This window comes from Cervus elaphus, chromosome 33 (assembly GCF_910594005.1).
Source record: "Cervus elaphus chromosome 33, mCerEla1.1, whole genome shotgun sequence".
NCBI classification, from domain to species: domain Eukaryota; kingdom Metazoa; phylum Chordata; class Mammalia; order Artiodactyla; family Cervidae; genus Cervus; species Cervus elaphus.
In genome coordinates, this window is record NC_057847.1 from 24,171,291 (window position 1) to 24,192,333 (window position 21,043).

General features: G+C 51.4%; 1 protein-coding gene across 2 annotated transcripts; it reads right to left on the reverse strand.

The window, feature by feature from the left end:
• Positions 1–1,991: 1,991 nt before the first annotated feature.
• Positions 1,992–12,331, reverse strand: HOXD3 (homeobox D3). Of its 2 annotated transcripts, XR_006339413.1 has the most exons (3): positions 11,785–12,331; positions 8,638–9,695; positions 1,992–2,531 (listed from the first exon to the last, which is right to left on the reverse strand). XR_006339413.1 is itself a non-coding variant. In XM_043894223.1 (2 exons), exons 1-2 carry the CDS (start codon positions 12,329–12,331, stop codon positions 8,938–8,940), a joined length of 1,305 nt encoding a protein of 434 aa, XP_043750158.1. In that variant the 3' UTR covers positions 8,122–8,937. The 2 variants fall into 2 exon arrangements, 1 of the variants encoding a protein (XP_043750158.1); XM_043894223.1 differs by lacking the exon at positions 1,992–2,531 and having other exon boundaries at positions 8,122–9,695.
• Between the last annotated feature and the right edge of the window lie 8,712 nt (positions 12,332–21,043).

Sequence of the window (21,043 nt, forward strand, 5' to 3'; positions counted from 1 at the left end):
CTAATACTGACACAGAAAAAACAAACAACTTACTGAAGTCACATTCAATATAAATGGCTGGGGTCAGATGTTCAGCACTTTCCTATACAACACTGTAACACAAGGAAGCCTAAGATTTAAAGAGAATGGGTGACTTCAAGCATTCCCTGAAAGACACATGGCGTAAAAAAGCACAGAAGCTTTCAGACATCTCTTAGAGGCCGCCTCTTTAGTGGTCTGATACCAAGACCACATTTCTGCATGTTCCCCTGGAGAGCTTCCTCTGGAAGCTGAGGGACTCTGATTAGCAATCTGATCTGACCCAGTCCTAAGCATTAGCTTGAATTCAGTATCTGGGAAGCAGTAGGATGTTGTTTTTAATTTCCCTGAGACTTATTTCTCACTGGCCACCCAGGATCTAAGTATTGATCAGCATGAGGGGGGTGGTGGTAAGAGGATGTTTTCCCTAGATTTTAGCTTTTTGTAGACCTGATAAAGATAATTCCTAAGCTTGGGAGTGCACACATGCACACTGCTTTACTAATGATAAACCTGTAGATATCTTTATTGACTGTTTCATTGATGATGAAAGTGAAGGCCAGAAAGATTAGGTGAATATCTTAGGGTCACACAGTGCATCAGTTAGCAAAGCAGAAACCAATGAACAGAGACCTAAACCTGAACTCATTCATTTCCCCTGCAGTCTTCTCTTCCCACTTCACTGTTCATTTTGGTGGATAACTGACTACCTGCTTAGGCTGTCAAAATCAAAACCTAGGGATTAGCATCCACAACTCCTCTTTCACTAATCCAGTTGATCACCAAGTCCTCTGAATTCTTCCTCCTAAATGCCTCTCCTCTTCATCCTTATTAAGTTACTCCCTCTCTAGGCTGGATTATGGCAGCAAGCCTCCTTCTTTGTTCTTCCCACTTCCTATCTCTCCTTTCTGCCATCAGACACAGTACCCCCTAGAGTCAGCTTTCCAAATATAGATAGCAAATAACCACATGTCCCAGCTTAAGACCTTTAGTGGCTCTCCCTTGCCTACATGTTAAGTCCAGATGCCCTTCCGTGGCCTTTACAGCCTCTGTCCAGCCAGATGCCTCACTCTGAGCTCCTCTCCTTGTTCTAGGTCCATACCTTGCTCTTTCTTCCCTCCCTGCTTTAGTATGTGCTGCTGTCTCCACCTGGTAGATCCCTCCTTCTTGGGCCTAAAAAATTCCTATACTTCAGGAACCCAGATTCACTTCTTCTGAGAAGCCTTTTTTGACACTACGATACTGTTAGTGACTCCTTTATTCCAGGAGCATTTTGGCCACACCTCTGTTATAGCATGTCATACTAATCTTAGGATTAATTCTTTTTCTACCCCAGTAGACTGAAGGGCATACGCCATTAGTGACTCAATTTTTATATCCCAGAGCCCAGCACAGCGCACGTAGGAACTGTTCAGTGGGCACTGCTGGAGAGAGAAGACTCTGAACCGAGAACAAGAGGTTCAGGATTTTAACTGCTGGAGGAGTTCAGGACACTGTGGAGGCCCTAATGCTTCAGCTTATATCCATCTGAGGAAAATGATAGCAGAACATTTCTCCAGAACAAGCTATTTCCACCCAAGAGGATGGTGAGAGAGAAGAGAACTGAGGGGAGAGGGAGAAAGCTGGGATTTTCTGTCCTTCAGGGGCTCTTTACTGTGGGCTGAGACACATTGAGAAACTTCTCATATCACTGAGAACAAAAGTTAAAAAGAGAGGGTAGCCCAGAACTCTCTTAGAATTTATGACAAAGAGGACAGCAGATGCCACTCAAGAGGGGGTGTAAGAGTGCTTCCCCACCCACTCACCCAGGCCTCCCCGCTGTGAACAGCTCTGACTGAAGCCTGCCCCTCCCCCCAGCTGTGGTCTGCTCCTTTATGGACTACATTTTCTAAAATGAACCCCCAAGAGCTGAAGTAAAACTACTCCAAGCCTTCCCTCCTATCATAAAAGAGAGAAGAGGCATATCATTATGGTTAGTGTTTTAAGTGTATTTTAATGGTTATTTTAAATGGCATTCAAGTTTAGTTCCAAGTTCAACAGGGGTTCTTAACCTCCCATACAAACAGGAAATAGTCCTGAAGATCAATGAGAGAACTCGTTCAGCGTCTCCCCTGAATTCTGATCCCTCGGGACATCCTTTATTAAACTCTTAAAGTGTTTGCAAGAACCTTCCCACCTATTGAGGTTTCTTCTCGTCCTGCCCTCAGAGTCGGGTTTGTCCCTTTCTGGGGGGACAGCCGCGGTGAAGGGTGTCACTGGGGCAAGCGGGAAGTGCGCGGAGGGGGGCGTGGAGGTGGGGCCGGGACGCTGGGGGACCCGGGCGCCCTGCGTGGCCCGCGGGCGCGGCTGCTGCGGTCCCAGGCGCGGGGAGGACGGGGCGGCGCTACCCTCGGGCCTGGGGCGGCAGGTCGCGCCCTCCGTTACCGCTCAGCCTGCGTATCCGCGTCTCCTCCGCTTGCGGTTTCTGGTCGGATCCCAGCTGGCCCGGACTTGCTCCGAAGTAGGCGGAACCGCTGTCGAGCGAAAAGTGCACACCGGTGATTGATGAACTCTTTAATAGAACTAACCTCGCCCGCCTCCAGCCTAGACACACACGCGAAGCAGGCCTTCACCCCAGCCCCTCCCCTGGCCTCCCCGCGGGCCAGGGGGACGCGGTCGCCAGCCGGTTGGGTGATTAACTCACCGTTTGTCTTTCGGAAAGTGTTCCAGGTGGGTCGGAACACCCTCCCGTCCGCCGCGCCGCCGGGAGAGCGGGTCGAGCGCGCGTCACATGGTGCTGGCCGAGCCGGCCTTTGTGCGGCGCGACCGCCCCCACCGCCCCGGGGAGGCGGCAGCTATTGTTCCCCGTGGGGGTAGGAGGCTTTCCGACCGGGGGTCCACGCCGGCCCTCTCTCCAGTGTGCCTCCAGTGTGCCCCCAGGTTCGAGCCTGGGTGGGGGCCTCCTTTGTGTGTTTTTGCTGGCGACGGAGATGGCATCGCTGCCCCAAGGGGTTAGCAGACGCGGGTGAAGGAGGTCAGTTCTGGCTCTGCCACTCCCTGGAGTTCAACCCAACAGACCCACTTTCCCGGTCATTTGGCCCTCAGGCCCTTGTGGAGAAGGGGAGGGGTGTGGTATTTTAGGGCAGCTTTCCTAACAATAGAGCCATCAAAAGGCCTTCTCCCAGTTTCCTCTAAGTCAGGGACTCTCGTCGCCTTCTTCAAAAAGGCCTTGGTCCAATAGGCACTCTTGGACAGATTTTAGCCCGGCTTCCCCACCCTAAAACACTGCCTCTGTACCAGGATTCTCCATGCATCCTGATTTCAATTAAGATCTCCTCTTTGGGCTCTTACTAATGTTAAAATCCTATTCTCAGGACTTCCCAGGTGGTTCAGCGGTGAGGACTCGGCACTCCCAGTGCAGGGGACCCAGGTTCAGTCCCTGGTCAGGGCACTAGGTCCCACATGCTGTAGCTAAGACACGGTGCAGTCAAATAAAGAAACCAATAAATATATATTTTTTAAATCCTATTCTCATGATTTTTCAGATATTATTCTTCCACATAAAATGACCCCAACTAGATATAGGAACCACTCAAGAGACTTACCCCTGGAGGAAGAAATGGCAACCCACTCCAATATTCTTGCCTGGGAAATCCCATGGACAGGAGCCTTCGAAGCTACAGTCCATAGAGGAGCAGAGAGTCACGACTGAGCAATGAGCAGGAAGAAGAGATTTTACCACAAGATCTGGGACAAGAAGACTTCTGTAGTATCTCCCACCATGCTGATCTTCTGGGAACCCTTCACCTGCTTCTGCTACTGCAAATGACTGGACATCCATTAATTTTGGTTCTTCATGTGTGGAAACCTTTTGTTCACTGTGCTTCAGAAGTCTGGGCCTGGCCTGAAAATGGATCTTTGAATTGTCTTTGTACTTTCCCAACTTGCCAAGGTGAGTATGAGACCTGAGTGAAATGTTTAGGCATGGGCTTTGGGCCAGGCATATAAATCCATTTGGCTAACTCTGGGCACCCAAAATAAAGGGCTTTGTAGCTGGAGTAGAAGACAGGGAGCAGTGATAACTAAAATTTCATCCTCTCTGATGATCTTCTCTACCACCAGCATCACCAATGCAGTAAGTGCAGAGGATTCATCTACCCTATCTTTTTTTCTCTCCATCCAGACCTTCTACAAGAGAGATCTAAGAGAGCCAGTCCTCAGAGGTGGTATGGGTGCAGCTGGCGACTCAGTCTCACTTCCCTGTGCCCTAAGTGTCAAGGGATAGGCCCGCTCATCCAAGCCATAGCTACACCCCCGCTATGGGAAGATGCAGTGCCCTGAAGTAATCAGACTATAGGCCTGTGGGAACTGGAGCCTTCTGTCTCTTTATATTTACTTAATATGAACTTCTGTTCATCCTGTTCTTTTCCTACAGTTTCTCAAAGAAGGACCGGAGTAATGCCAAGGGTTGCCAGATGAAGAGGACCTTCCTAGATTCTGTAACTGAGATTAACCCATTCTTGACTTCAGGAGGCAATTTCAACTAATTCTCAGGATAAAGTGAAAACAGGCCTGGGATGTCCCTTGAATATCCATGGTGTAAACAGGCTTCTGGCTCCCCCAGGTCAAGCAGAGAAACACTGTTTTAGAATGTTTGGCTTCTCCTTTGTTATTCAAACAAACACCCACACACACATCCTCTTCACCCTCTGTAGTGAAAACCTCAACAGATGGGGAGCCTAGGTGCTCAAGCCTGCTGGCTGAGAAGATCACTTCACTCAAGGGTCAGTTGGCTGGTACAGAATGGGGGAGGGAGAGAGATGAGTAACTAGTATGGTTAATTACCATGTTTAAAATACCCCTTACAGATACAAATTTAAAAAATGCTTTTCAGCAAGGTTAGCAGCCTCTGGGACCTGGGAAACCAATTTGGCCAATGCGTCTCTGATAGGGACTAGGCTTGCGGTTGCACCAAGGGGCAAGTACTTGCTCTGTATTCGCTCCCTCTCTTATTTGAAAGCCTGTACAAAGAAATAGTACAAATGGATGGTTAACATAATGATTCCGTCTGAGAAGGATTTTTCTCTGTGAGGTCCTTAGATAAGGCTGAGGTCTGAAAACCAGGAGGTAGAATGTGTTACCGCCCTTTTTTGCCACCTTTCCTCTGCAACTTCCCCATCCACTTGGCTAACTCAGTAGGGTTTTCTCACTCCACTGCAGGCTGGGTCCTGAGTTTCTCCTTAGTAGCCAGGGCAGGCTCTCCCTGTGCCTAAATCTTTTCCCACCCCCAGCTCTCATTCTGCAGCTGGTCATTCCAGCTACTTCATTTCAACCCTGCTTTAATTCACGTTTGATTGGCAAGACGGACCAGGGGGCTCCCAAATGACTTCCACCCTCATCCATAGGCCTGGGCTTGGGGCCCTGACCCCTTTCTTCAGGTGCCCAGAGAATCGCGCACAACCTCCCTGATAAAACCTCCCTCCCATGGGTCTAAGTAGGGGGGGAAAAAAAAAAACAAGGGCAGAGCCGGCCACGGCCAGAGCCAAAGAGCCATTTCCTCCCCTTGGGCAAAGGGGGTTAGCCTCCCCGAGCCCAAGGCCCGCAACGAGGCCAGCCCCTCCCACCTGCGGGTGCCAGACGCCTTGCCGCCTTTGTGCAGCCTCCCCGCCGCGGGGCCCGTGGGAAGCCGCGCTCACAATGGCGCCGCTGCTCCCGGAGCCCTCGACCCAGCAGCGCCCGGCAGCGAGGGGCCAGCAAGCAGCCTCCTCGAGGCCGTGGTGAGCTCCCCACGGAGCCCGCTCGCCGCTCCCGGGAAGAAGCCTCGGTCTGGAGTGGCGGTGTCCTTCCGCTGCAGGTCCTCCGCGGGAGAAGGAGCGGCCTGGGCCTGGGGCGCCATTGCCGGGCCCGCGCTCCCCTCCCCCACCGTCCTTTCTCTGCCTTCCCGAGACCCGAGAGGGGGAGGCGGGCGCCTCCGCTGATAGAGCAGCTATTGTGACCTTCCCTCGCGGAGCGCGAACCCAGCCGGCTGCGCACCCCCGGCGGTGGCGAGGGAGGAGGAGACTGAGTGCGCAAACCTCGGGCCGCGGAGGGGGTGGCAGTGGGAAATAAATAAAGCTTTGCAACCTCGGGCAGTTGGGCCCTTCAGAGGGTGTTTGGTTGTGTTTAGACTCCGGTGCTTCCTAACACTAATTGCAGGCTCAAAAAGAGCAGAATTTATGGCGAAGGCCAAAGCGGCTTGTTTATAATTCATGCAGTTTTAAATGGCTGTGCGCGGGCTCCGCTCTCGCCCTGGCTGGCGGCCGCGCGGGAAGGGCCTTCCCAAGACTGGCCGCCGCCCCCACTCGCGCCCAGAGCGACTGAGTGTGGTCATCACATGACGCTCACGCCAGGGGCAGGAATGCAGCCATCCGAGTCGCTCCCGGAAGCCTCGGGGAACCTTCCTCCAGAGGTGGGAGAGGACTCCCACCCTGCTAGCGTGGGGGTGCTTTGGGGCCGGCTGCAGCTGCTTGGAGAGGGAGCTCCCAACCCCGCGCTTCTTCGGAGCCTGAGTGTGAGAGGAGGCTGATGTCAACCGGGCCAGACACCGTTTAAAATCTAATCCATGAAACCCTAAGCCGCAGATGACACTTGGGGCCTTGCAGACACCCGCAGACTCAGCAGATACTCCTGCGGTAACACACCGCGCTGGAAAACGCCTGGAGCCGTGATGCATTATGTATTTTTATTATTATTTATGGTAGGAAGAGGAGATGAGGGGAAAACCGGGCTGAATCTAAACAGCCTGACAATTCATCTATTTAATATTTAGCCAGTTAAGAAAGGTTGTTGTCATCCCTGCAAGGCAGCAAGCTCTCCTTTGATTTCCCTAATAGCTTTAAAAAATAATTTCTTAAAAGACAATTAGAAATTCTGCCTATGGATGCAAATTTCATAGAAAAACAATTTTAAGCCTTGAACGTGGGTAAAATATCCCTTCGGTTGAAGTCATTTATTCTTTTGATACACTTCTACAACATGTATACTTTAAGCCTGCTCAGATAAAGTGAAATTTAGCAAAAAGGATAATTCCCTCCCGCCCCCAATCTAACATGCCATTTTAAAAACAGCACAAAGGAACAAGGAAACTAAATATTATTTTGAGCCATCATTATTTAGCGAAACACAAACATCCAAATAGAAACGATTGTTGTTCCACCAGAAGATTAGAAGTTAAATGATTTCCACACAATAGAAATTTCACCTCGTGTCACCGGGGATGTAGTAGGACTTGCATTATTTGTCAAACCAAATAGAGATGCGTGGGCCGACTTTGCTGAAATACAAAAGAATCGAACCTTATCTGAAGGCGTTTTCCCAGTGCCTCCTGCTAGAGAAGCCGGTGTAAGCAGTCCGCCCCAGTTAAAACCACGCTAATATTTACAAAACGGTTATAAATCCTCGAAGACATTTTGCCCATTTTGTACAAAGAAACAGGAGTAAACAAAGTGTTTATACTTATTATGTTCCATTAATGAAACTTTTATTACTTTACATCGTGGGGAACGTTTGTTTTCTTAGAAATGAACCACTGATTTCTATAAGGAAAAAATCGTGAGGGCATTTCCGACAGAAAAAGCTTAGGTGCATGGCTTCGAATGATCGTTTCTTTTTCTGCATCTTAGCTTTTTCATTGTTCAATTCTTCTTATGACTTCTCTTGCATCTTTTCTTTGATTGTCAGTTTTCTTTCAAAGTTTTTTTTTTTTTTTTTAACTACTTAATGCAGAAAAGTGAGCTCTGGCCTCACCAATGTAAGTGCAACCTAAAAAGGTGGATCTGTATCTAGAAAGAGGGCGGTAGAAACAGTAAAACAGGCAGCAGAGAAACACCCTACCCAGATCATTTCCACCCAGGACATTTCTAGGTTTGCATCTTCAGATATTGCACCCTCTGAAGTCAATAGCTAGGAAGTAATCAAGTATTCCCCAGAACCAATTTGTGTACTGGATTCCAAGTAAGCGGAAACAATGTTTCACAAGGTTAGCCTATGGGGGGGGGGGGGGGGGGGATTCCTCTGGGATTGTGCACAAGATAAAGGCAGAATGATCTACTTGCAAGTGTGCGTGATTAACACAGATACACTTCCGACTGAGAAATTTTTTATTCTAAATATTTGTTCAAATAGTACCAGACAATTTGAAATCAATAAACTGTGGCGAAGGCTGTGGTTGTTGGGAAAAGAAAAACGGGTGTCGTGCCACGCCATGGGGCCTCTTGACTCTACCCGTGAAGGACAATTTGCGATCTTAATCCTTTACAACTACAAACACCAGCCACGGGTTACAACTGTTCAAAACTACTCTCTCAACTAGTTCAGACCAAGGGGACTAAAGAGGTGATATGTGGCCCCCCGCAGCCCGGGAGCGCGTTCCTAAAGTCGGCTGGAGAACTCTACGAATATACACATAAATACATTAAGACGAGGATAAATAATCAAGAAAACGAAATGACTCGCTTCAAATAATAAATACAGATCGTTGAGTCCGATGCAATTCTTATGGGACGGGAAGAAGCATATAAATTAAGGTCTCCGCAACCAAACTAGACGCGGGCTAGGCCCGGACCCTCTGCGAGGCGCGCCGCCGATGGATCTCAGACTTACCTTCGGGACACCATTACCAGATTAGAGTCCCTCGGTCCGCAGTATGTGGCACGGTCAGGTTTAACAGCGGAGAATCCTCGCGGCTGATTTACGGCGAGTCACCCAAAGCAGGGTGCGCCTGGAAAGGAGGCCCAGGCGCCTGCGCCTCGGCCGCTGTTGGCCCAGAGACCGGGAGGCAGCGGACCGGGCCAGAGCGAGGGAGTGGGGAAGTCTCCGAGCTGCCCCGCGGGCCCCGCCCGCCACCCCCGCCACCAAAGCCAGAGAGGTAATCGCGCCTCGAGTTCGGGCCGGTGGCGGCCGCTACAGATGCGTCAGTTTGGGGGCCTCGGGCAGGCGTCCCTGAGACGAGTGGTGGGCCGAGAGATCTGTGTAGGTGGGATGAGGGTCACACGGTCCGTGGTGGTGGTTGCCGGGAATCTGCGCGGCGCAACTGTAGTCCACGCTGGCCGAAGAGGGGTGCGAGAGGTGGCCCAGGTTGAAGACGGGCCCGGACGCGGGCGCCATGGAGTCGACGAAGTTGCCGCCCACGTACACCGGGCTGCCCTGCAGGTTGGCGCTGGCGAAGCCGCCGCCGTTGCTCGCCATGGGGTGGGGCTCGAACTCGGGCGCCGCGTAGCGCTTCTGCTGAGGCAAGCAGCTGCTGAGCGGCGCCGTGTAGGCGGCCAAGCCGTACATGTTGGGCTGAGATTTGGCGAAGGCGGGCGGCGAGGGCGCGTCGTAGGCCAGGCCGGGCACGGGTGGCAGCTGGCCTGAGTAGGCCACGTGGCCCGCGGCGCCGCCGAGCGGCGGGCTGCGCTCCGGAGACTGACCCGCCGGCGAGTGCAGGATGCCCTTGGCCTTCTGGTCCTTCTTGTACTTCATGCGCCGGTTCTGGAACCAGATCTTGATCTGCCGCTCGGTGAGGTTCAGCAGGTTGGCCATCTCCACGCGGCGTGGCCGGCACAAGTAGCGATTGAAGTGGAATTCCTTTTCCAGCTCCACCAGCTGTGCACTTGTGTACGCCGTGCGTACCCGCTTGGACGCTGGGCCCGGCGGGCTCTTGTCCTCGCCGCTCTCTCCTGGGCCGGGAGGGGAAGAGAGAGGTAGCTGAGCGGGAGATGTGGGGACACCCTGGGCCGTAGAGGGGTGCTTCCCTGACTCCTTCCTCTTCCTCCCCCCTCCCCACTTTAATCCTGGCTGGAGCGAGGGAGGGGCGTTAGAGCGGTGAGATTCCCAGAGATTCCCAGAACTCAGAGGCCCCAGGCCTACCTCTCAGTGGCACCTGAAACTCCCATCTGCCTTCTGAAGTCCAACTCACTCAGCCCACCCCTTCCCCTTCAGCCTAGTCCATCATCCCGTTCCCAAGGCTGAGGAGGAGTTTAATGAGAGACTAGTAGCAGCTGGTAAGCCCTCCCGCCCTGTCAAAGAAGGGCCAGACTTCATTTTGAACACTCCTTCCAGCCGCTGCTGCTGGGGAGGTAGGTGGGGGGAATATTGGAGGCAGCCTCAAACTGCCTTGCTCAGAGGCTGGCTCCTGGGCAAAGCACCCCAAGCATGGAATGAGGGTGGAGATCTTGGCAGCTCACTCTAGCTCAACTGCACCCATGGGCCCAGTACTCAAGTGCAGGGAGGAGACATACCATGAAAATACAGCCCCAGAGTTTTAGGGCATCCAAGGCCAGGCTGGGCATATTTTGAGTATTGCAATGCTGGGAGCAGCAGCTTCAGCAGTGGTTTCCACCACCCCTGCCACCTCTCAGCAGCTTGTCCACTCCCTCCCTAGGAAGACAAATGGATTTCTCCTGGGAGGGAGGGCCTCGGCCTGCAGCCGGGAAGGAGGGGCAGAAGGAGAAGGAGCTTACAGACTTGAAGACACTTTCCCCCTAGGAGCAGCAGCCCCAAAGAGCAGCAGGCAAACCAGAGATCTGATAACAAGCTAACTACATCCCAAGCAAGCTACACCTCAAGTTAGCCCTGGACCTGGGAGCAAGTTCATCTACCTGAAGATAAAAAGTGCATCAGAGAACACAAGGCCAGAAAAGTTCAGGAATCAAGCAAGCTGAGCAGAGTGGCAGAAGGTCTCAGAGCTGCTGGTCCTGCCCTTTTTCTTCCACACAGACTAAATGGACCTAGGGAAAATTTTCTCAACACCAGGGTCTCCCTTTCCAGGGAGAAAAACCCAAGGCTGCTCCTGTTTCAGAGTACAGCCTCTTCCCCTAGGATATGTGCCTCCACATTAGGGATTTCCTGGGATGGGGAGAATTGAGTGGGAGTGGCCTGAGATGTGCCATTTGAGGTTTTGCCTTTTATACCTGTTATTTTGTTTGTTTTGTTGGGGCAGGAGAGGGTTGGCCATGCCTTTCAGCTTGCAGGATCTTAGTTCCCAACCAGGGATTGAACCCGTGCCCCTCGGCACAGTCCTAATCACTGAACCACCAGGGAATTTCCCAGGTGTGCCATTTGGTAGTTTAGTTATCTTGGGCAAGTGACTTATCTCTAACATTTCCCTTATCTGTTAAAATGGATGTTTTATTATATACCTACCTCAGAGGGTTCTTTGGAAAATTAGACAGTGCTTGTAAAGCACTTAACATGATTCTTAACATAGTGTTCAATAGCCTTTTAGTTCTTATTAATTTAAGGGAGTGGTTTTCATGTGATATGGGCTACATCACCCCCTGGGCTTGGGGATCGTAGTACCTATCTTCAAGTTTTGAAGATCTATTGGCTGGAAGGAGTTGAGTTATGACCAGCAGTCCAGACATTAGGGCAGTATAAGGAAGAACTGCTCTATGAATAACTGTGAGACATGTCCAGCAGCGGTGCCAGCAGCCTGGAGTGGACGTCAGCACCCTGTCACTGTAAGGATATGACCACAACCAGAGACACTAAAAAGGAAGAACAGGGAGCTCCCTGGTGGTCCAGTGGTTAGGATTCAGCACTTTCACTGCCATGGCCTGGGTTCAACTTGCAGCCCCCAGTCAGGGCACTGAGATCACTCAAGCCATGCTGTACCGCCAAAAAAACCCCACACTTTCTGCATTGCAAGTTTACACATATGGCCTCCAAAGTTGTACTTCCAGCTCTGAGCCTCTTAATTCCTAAGTGAGCTAGCTTCTTGGGTCAGTTTGGGGGAAAGCCCAGAGATGAGCCCCCTCAGAGGGCTACCTGCAGTGGCACAGCTGTTCTTCTGCTTGGAGTTCTGGCGGGACTCTTTCATCCAGGGAAAGATCTGCTTGCTGATGGTGGCTGAGGAGCCAGAAGCATTGGGCCCACCCTTGGCCTTCTTGGCAGGTACTCCACCTCCAGGGTTGGTGGGAGAGGATGGGGGCAGGGCTGGTGGCGGTGGCGGTGGAGGGGGCTGTGGTGGCTGCTGCTCTGAGTTCAGACCTGGAGGCTGGCTGCCACCACCCCCACCTTGGCTGTTCCCAGTGCCAGGCCTCATGCAGCTTCCATTGAGTTCAGCTGCCTTATGGGCTGGGGCTCGCAGAGGTGCAGAGCTCTGGATGGAGCAGGCAGAGCCCGGGTAATCAGTGTCCATGGAGTTGGCAGCAGCAGGGGTTGGATAAGGCTGATGGGGGGCACTATAGCCATAAGTGTCAGCAGCTTTGCTGTAGCCATAGCCTCCGAAGAGTCCTGGGTTCTCATAGTAAGCAGCCTTCTGCATCGTGTACTCAGGAACCTCCGGGGCCTGCTGACCCTGCTCAAATAACATTGACCACCACTGTCTCCTTCACCACCACCTCCAATGTCTGCCAAATCCTGAGAGAGCTGGGGCAGCCCCAGGCTCCAGATAACCTGCAAAGAAGAAAAGTGAGAGGTCCCAGAGGGACTGTCATTGGCAAGACCAGTCAATACAGAAGGACTAGCCCAGGCTCTCTGCTTCCCACCCACATCATAGTAGGAGGATCTGGGATTTTTATGAAGTTCAACTTATTTGAACCCTTGGAAATGTCAAAAGGGATTTCTCATAAACCACAAGAAAAGACTCCCCTTCATCCAAGGGAAGGGGCTAATTTTTTTCCCCAGATACAATTTTATTTCTCCAAGATTGTCAATTTAGCCTTTGAAACTGCATAGAAAAGCACTTATGGCCTATACATTTTAATGACTGATTCTCCTACTACACTTTGAGCTTTCTGCAGGTATGGACTGTGTCTTACTCACCTACATATTCCTAACATCCAGCCCAATGCACCACATGCAGTTAAGTGCAGTAAATGCATGTTTAATGAATGAATGGATCAATCAGTTAATCATAGGTCATCCCAGGGATGTGATGGGCAAAAGAAAGCCCTATTAACACTCAGAACAGCCGGCACTCTAAAAAAAAAAGTATCTCCCCCACCTGGTTTCAAAATCACAGCATCTTTCACGGAGACCCAGATAGTCCACTCTCCGGTGAATGGGTCAGAATCAGCCAGTTAGCACATGGGTCAGCACTGTGAAATCTACTAGGAGATAAAACCCAAGAAGAAGACTTAAAGACTCCGAGAGTTATTTTGAGGCTAAAGACGTTTCTTCTCTTCTACATTTTTCTAGATGTTTTACTTTGTAGTCCACTACTTTTAAATGGATATCATTGGAAATAAGAGATTTAGAATTTGAAATGCATGGAGCATGGGTTAATAAAAATGCTTTATGCTCTAACTTTATAATTTTAATCCTGCATCCATTGTATGAATAGATACTACTATTGACCTCTGCTCTCGATCAGCCATTCCACTCCATCTCCAACCAACAACCAATGAGAGACCTCTTATGGCATAATGAATGGACATAGCATTAGAAGGAAAAAAAAAAACTAAGAAAAATTCTACCCTTTTTGTGTCCTTTGACTCTTGATGGGGTGTTTACCTTCTCACCTACCGCCCTCTCCTTCTGAAAGCCCCTAATGAGTTAAAGTGTAACCAGCACTATTCAACCACTTTCATCTGCTTGATAAAGAAAACTCATTGGTCAGCTCCTAGATCTGAATTCTTGATCCCACCTTTCAGGCAACTCTCCTTCCCCCAAACTCCCTGGTTTCCATCATGGTCATCATGACAGACCACATTATCTAGACACTTATTTGGCCTACTGGATTTGACCATTAGTACTACAACTCCATTCACTCATTTCCCCTCCATTTTCACCACACAACCTAACTCAATTTTTAAAATTCTTCACAGTAGCCTTTATTTGGTAAAATAGTTGCTCATCTTGTTTTAAAATATAAGTAAGCATGCCATTAATCTTGATAAGAGAAGTGCTTCTCAATGAAATAACAGAATAGTCAGATGTAATGTTTTAGGAGTAGTTTCTATTATTGTTCTTAAACGTATGCAGTTAGGATATCTACCAAACAAAGCTGGTCTTAATCCTTCTTTCATTCATTTTCTGTATTATTATCTGACTATTAAAGCTACTGAATATTAAATGGAAAGCTACATCCTCATTCTGTGACTAATATTTATATGTGTTTGCCCCCAGGCCAAAAGACTACTCTGAGTCTGGTTAGATCTCAGGATTTTTCTGGGATCCTGCTTCCAGTCTTAAACCTTGGTCTCTTTGGATGTCAAAATGGTCACTTTTGACACTCAGACCACCAGAACTCAATGCTGCTTCTGTCATCCCATCTACAGCAGTGGAAGCAAAACATCCCCCCTCTTGCCTCCCAGGGTGACCAAGTTTATCTTGATAGGTAGACTAGTCACAGTAAAATAGCCTCTTTAGTAACTGACCAAGTCTTTGACACAGATGGCTTTACATATATATGTGTTCCTATGGAATATTCCCAGACAAAGCTCTGTGTACAGACCTCAAAAGTGCTAATACTGGGCAGCTCCATGAGTAAGCTTAGAGTCTGTTCTCCCTCTTCTGTTTTCATTGTCTTAAGGAATTTCAAGGGTCACTCCATGATGCTCCCCCACCCAAATGTCCATTTCTCCAGAAGCAAGGGCAATAGCTCTCTCCTCACTGAGAAGGACTTTGTAGCCTCTTCCCTCAGCCCAAAATGTAGAGCTCCAAAGAAGTCACCTTTCCTAAAACAGAACCTGAGAATATTGTTACAAAACTGGTTTAAAAAGAAGCAGCAGCTTATTTCTTTCCAGAAATCGCTACTCCTTGTGAACTCTGCTTGAACCTAAGAAGCAGGAACGGGTCATAAATCACTTGGACAATGGTCAACTGTTCAGTGGCTCATCTTTTCGAGCCCCCCTCCCCTTTTAGGGCTTTCTTTTCTCGCCCTTTGGTACCTCTGCTCATTTGGGCCGCAGGACCCAGATGCCTTGGGGCGAAGACTAAGCCGCATAGGGGGAGGGGTGGTGTTCGAAGTCCTCAGCCGCCCTTTCCTCCCCTCCTCTCCTCTCCCCCCAAATCCTGCCCCCACCCCTGGCCGGGAACACCGGCCAAGGCAGACACCCCAGAACCCCGCCGGCGCCATCCTCGGCTCCTCCTAGGGCAGGCGCGCCAAATGGGATCTAGCTGGCTCTTTTCTCGTGGTCCCGGGAAGTTGCCCAGCTCAGCTCGGAGGCCCAACCGCCGGCCGGGAATGCAGGGCCAAACGGTCCTCAGCCGAAAGGGAGGCGGCCTCGGAGCCACCACCGCCGGATCCCCGCTGCACCCTCTGCGCCTCCGAATCAGCCGAACCCTGATACTTGCTCACTGCACTTAATTCTGCCTGGGATCAATACCTAAATATGATACCGAATAAATAAAAGGCGCTCAAAGCGGCTGGGGGACGGAGTTATTAAGCAGCTGGAGCTCTCACGGTGCATATCAATGCACCTGTCATTGTGGTTTGTAGCAAAATTTATGACTGCGAGCACGGCTGCAGTAAACGCTTCAGTAAGGAATGAAAAGAAAAACACTTCCCAAGGCCCGGCACTTTTCAGAAGTGGAAAACAGGCTCTGCGTAGGAGGAGGCGCAGCAAAAGAATTCCCTGCTCCGCACTTTTCCCGGCCCTGCGCCCGGGGAGTAGGGGGAGTATATAAAGTGGCCTCTGCGGGCCTCTCGGAGCAGCTCTGCTCGGCGGCCGGACGTGGGACGCGATGGGCGCAGCCTGGCCAGGGACCGGAGACCTGCCGTCCGCTACAGCCTTGGAGGCCGGAGACTCGCCGGACGCATGGAGGCCGGCCCCGCATGCGTTCGCCCGCCGCCCTCAGTGGCCGCGCAAAGGGGCTGGGGAGGGAGGCGGCTGCAGTCGCCCGGTGGTTAGACTAGAGCTGCGATCGTCGTAAAATCAAAGACGGGTTGGATTAGTCTGTGCAACTTGAAAGAGAAGGGGTAGGCGTTGGGGTGCAGGTTGTTTCTATTCCTTCCTTCCTTTTTTTTTTTTTTTTTTAAATTTTTCCTCTAAGGTTCGAACTGGTCTGGGCTTCTCTGCTTTACCTGAATCAGGGCCTTGGAAACCCACAGATGTCTTTCTGGCAGACACCAATCTTGCTGGGCATCCCCATTAATTCACTGGAACTGAGCAACGATTCTTCCTTCCCTGCTGGCTTTACTACTTTGGGATTGGAAACGACTACTTTTCCGATTTGCTAAGAAGGGGCTGTCTTTACTGTAGAGTTGGGGCAGCTTTCTGCCCATGTTCTCCTGATCTCTTAGCCTGAGCTCTTCTGCCCTATGGGAAGACCTGGACGTGCCTTCTAAATCACTCTTATTTAGCCCAGATAACTCAATGTAATACACCCTGCATTTAAGGCACTGGACTCACCCTATTAAGGCGCCATAAATTTGAAGACCGATGATCGGTTATCATGTAACCAGCGGCAGTTCACACTGAGGTGATCCACTTCAAAGCCGCCCTTTGTTTTATGTTTTGATGTATGAATCCTGAGATGGCTAATTTGAGTTGCAGGACAAATGGAAGTGTAGTGGAAATTACTTTTAAAAATCACACCACTCACCACAATTTGTGTGTGTGTGTGTTCTCAAATTTTTGTCTCTAGCTCTTTGTAGGCTCTTCAGGTTCCTTTTGATATTCTGTTGAGATGATCTGGAACAAAATGGAAAACTCTCAGCAGCGGCCAGTTCTTTCTTACCAACACATGCGGAGACATTACTCCCTTTAAGGGTGTCATAATCAATGTCACTGTTTTATATGGTGTCTGCAGCCACTCTAGGCACCTTCCCCCTGGCAGAAAGGAGACTTGGTTGGCTCCTGGGGAGCAGGTGGCTTTTAACACTACAATCCTTGACTGGATGTGAGAAAGGGGAGGCAGAGCGGTGGGGAAGGACCAGAGCTTTCGCAGGGGGTGAGCCAAGTGGGCTAGAGGCACAGGGAAGCCATTCCCTCTCCTCTTATTCCAACAAAGCCCTAAAAGCCCCATGTTCCCCAACCCCCCAGGCCAAGCCCACCCTCTAAGGAGCAAAAGAGAGGGACTGAAGGATTGGGACGGACGGAGACTACAGCTCAGGGCACCAGAGAAGGAGGGCAAATGTGTAGATGGGCCTGGGTGGGTCCTAGCCAAGGCTCCCACATGAAGCCACAGAGAAGAGGGAGCTGGGTGTTATTTCTTGGTTTGTACATTGTATCTACCACGATTTCCCTGAGTTTACTTTATTCCAGTCAGTACCCACCACATTCCTGGCCTGGGCTGCCCACAACTGGGTCGGGATCAAACCAGCTGCAAACCGGCAAAGAAGCAAACACCCCTTCCACCCCACCCCAAAACAGACCAAGCTGCCTACCACTGCCTGCGCTCAGCGGGTGCCCGCCCTGGTCAGGTGAAAGGAGAGACACAGTCCCCTCCTCTTGTATCTGCCCTGTGCAATTTGTCGACTCAGTAGTTTGCAAACACTAAACTGCGCTGGGGAAAGCCCCACACAAAGCGTTCAGGGCCCTTCTAAAGACCAGAGCGCGCAGCCATAAGCCTTTGAAGTGACCTTTGGCTCGAGCGGCAATAACTCACCCCTTAATGAACACCCAACGGAAGCGCCTTGGAGAGATCCCGGACCGGTAGGGCTCCTAACACCGCGCCCGGGCTTCAGCTCCCCAGCCAGTCCTAGACCCAGAGGGCCCACTGCACGGAGCCGGCCCGGAGGGCTGCTTGGTGGAAGCACGATGTACTTGAGCCCTCGGACCGCATCAGCGGGTCCTGAAGCCATTTTATATGATACATTCATGTGGGCGGACAACTTTTGCTGCTTAGTTATTTCTTATTTATTTGGGGGAGAAAAAGTTCTTCAGAATTAGGCACTTCCACTCAGAAGATCTAAATTGTGAGGCCGCCCAGTGCTGCGATTCCCCCATGCCTGTAGCTAGATTTTGTTTTCCCAGCCACGGAGGAACAGGGTAAGTTACTCCTGGGCATTCTTGGGGTGTGCGGTGCACTCTGGGTGCACCTTGGGAAGGGGAAAGCAAAGAGAACCCCAAGGTGGCCAAAGCTGGGCTGCCCAGAGCCCCCACCGTCTTCTCACAGGCTCTTTCCCCAGCCCACCCACCACCCAGCACGAGTCCAGCTAACTTCAGCCTTCTGCTTGCCCAGCCTTCTGCAGGCTTTATCCGGCTGGCTCTGAGCCACCAGCTCAAGTACCCCTTTCACAGCCAGAAACGGGGAGCAGGAAGGAACCCTGTCAGAGCTGTCAAGGAAGAGCTGGTCCCAGCAGACCTAGCCATGTATCCCATCCCCTACCAGTACCCCGGGAAAAGGGGGAAAGCCTTTTGGATAGGGAGCCTTGGTACGGATTATTGAAATTTTCGGGGAAGTTATAAGTGAGTGCTCCACGGGGCCAAATGAAATGCTGCTCGCAGTAATTGGATTCAGCTGACTAAGTTGGCAGGCACGCAGCTCCAAGGCAGCAAGAGAAGAAAAATGTCCAGCGACTTTAACTTCTGATGGAGCCAAGTGTCAGCAATTGACCAAACAAGTTTACCGCTCTCCTTTGATGGCCAGGACCCTGGAAGGCTGTCCCTCTCTGGCTGAGACCTGTCCCAACTTAGGTTAAGGGAGTGCTCCTTGCTTTCTGGGTCCCTTTCCCATAGAGGCCCAGTCTGGCCTAGCCCTATAGCAGTTTTCCAGGAGTTAGGAGCCGCTCACTCATGGGGCTGCTTTCTCAGGCTTTGGTCCTGGGGAAAAACCCAGGATGAACTGTCCTGTGCTCCCACATCCAGGAGCCACAGGACACAATACACAAAATGATGGATGGGATGCAGGAACCAAAATATTATTTAGCTGTCATTTCAGTTTCTTTAAGAAGGACCCAGAAGCCCTAAACCTTTTCTCTGCCACTATTGTAGTCAAAAACTAGATTAGTGAGGAGGACTGTGGAGGTGCCCCCCCAAACTCTTCTGGGTAGTTTGGGTATTCTCTTGAATTTGGGGGAGAATCTTGAATAGCACATTAACCTCACAGAGAAAAAAAAAATTAAGCCAACACTAAGAGAATAAAAGCGTGCGTATGTGGAGCTAGTTCCCAGAACAATGCAGGGAGCTGGCTGTTCACATAGTTTATTTTAAATACGTATAAATCAACCTGCCTGCGTCCAGCCAGGCAGCTCAAGACACAGAATTAATACGATGCTCCATCTTACTTTGGAAGTGACAGTGTTTTTTTTTTAAAAAAAGTTTCTTTTTATTCATTTCATTTTCCACCCATTCTCATAACTGTACATTTACCCCCCAAATACCTCCAGCGCCCAGTCCCCTCCTTAAACTGCCACCTCCCCCCACTATGCCACCGGCCACCCTCCCAGCCTGGCAAGGTAGTATGCCCCCCTAACCTTTGGGTAGGCGGGGAACATCCCCACAAAGCGAACCTCCTTAGGATTAATCACCATCCTGGATGTATATGTAGAAGTGTATCTAGGTCTACGAGGGCTGCCTCACCAATTGGCAATAATCAAGATCACAGATTACACAAAATAAATCATATTTAGTATCCCATTCAGGGCAGCAAGCAGCCCTGTGCCCAAAGATTTCTATTTTGTCATGCAATTGCTTACCTGGATCCCAATTTATCATAAACCTGGTGTCCTCGGCCTCAGAGTGGGCGCCAGTGGGGGGCAGAGCTAGCCTTCCCCCTTTGTCTGCAGACAACGCTGTCCCAACCCTGGTCCTGCGCGCTCCAAGATGCGGCCATATACCAGAGCACAAGGAATTCCCGGTAGAACGGAACCAGGCTGAGGTTCAACTACCAATAAACGTAGGAGGAACGAATTCGTAGTCCCCGAGCTGGCTTTGCCTGCGCTGCACGCCCGCCGGTCCACCGCTTGCCTGTCCGCTCCCAGGCCCAGAGCGGCGGCCACCCGCGCCCCCACCCACTTCTGGGTTCCTGCCCAGCCCTCCCAGGCCCCCCAGAGCTCGGGGTTTGTTTTCCTTTCGGAATGTGGCCCTTTCTGGATTTGAAGAGAGCCCCGGAAACCCCCTCATAGTCGGGAAATACAGACGCTGCCTTCAAATGCGAGCATATTTGTTCACGTGACCCCGAGGGAAGATTGTACTGATTGAGGCTGAAACTTTCACGCCATCCAGCCCCGGAGCGCAGCCAGGCCTGGGGGCTGGGAGGAGGGGCAGGAGGCGTGGGATCTCGGTTCCTTCCCTTGGGCAGACCATGGTGGGTTTGGGGCGGAAGGAAAGCCCCTATCCCGAGGCCTGGGAATGACCTAGCTCCAGCCTGGTCGCTGGCAGTGGGATGGGGGAGCTGAGCGTCTCTCCCCCCACGACCTCTGACCTTGGCTCAGCCTTCCACCAGGCTGGCCCGGGGACTGGAAATTTTAGAAGCTGCGTCTCACAGGCGTCTCCGGAGGCAGCTGCGGAGCACCAGAGGCCCAGGTTCCCCAAGCTCCCCAGCCGCGCCCGGTACAACGTCCCGCATCCTCAAACACCAGGGCAAGGCGCAGCCTAGCCTAGGCGGGCGCGCCGCTCTTCCCCTCCCCTGGGAGGCAATTACGTTGTGGCACAGCGCAGGCCCCCGTCCTAAGGATGAGAGCCTCCAGCTCACAGACCCCGAGGAACGCTCCTCTTCACCACCACCACAATCTGGGGCCTTGGCTCGTTCCGCAGACACAGCCGATGAGCCTACACTTTCAGAGCCTGAAAAAGCGCATAAGCATCGGCCCAGACCGGGGGCGTTCTCCCTTCTCTGCATCTGGCGAACTTCACCCGGGTCCGGCGGGGCCTGGAGCCGCCGAGGCGTGAAGCCGCTGTTTGCCGCGACCTGTGAGCCTCCGGGTCCGGGCAGGGCCCATGGATCCCTCAGGCTCAGCGACAGCAGGCCGCGGCTTCCCGCTTCCTGCGGCGTCTCCAAGAACGCGAAGGGAGAATGCGGGATCAGTCCCGGCTGGCCTTAGCTGGGAGAAGAGGGAGCTTCTATTTTAGAAATAGTAAATCAGGATAGATTTCCAGCACACTCTGAGTGGTCGGGTGTAATTTACGGTAACAAGGGTAACGACTCTGCATGTGGGAAGAAGAGCTTTTAAGCTCCTGGCCAAAAAAAAAAA

Bases quoted from the DNA above. Each gene is read 5' to 3' on its own strand.
- HOXD3 (XM_043894223.1), bottom strand. From the start codon at position 12,331: ATGTTATTTGAGCAGGGTCAGCAGGCCCCGGAGGTTCCTGAGTACACG. The intron at 9,696-11,784 runs GTAGCCCTCTGA...CTCCCGGCCCAG, and splicing joins GAACAGCTGTGCCACTGCAG to GAGAGAGCGGCGAGGACAAG.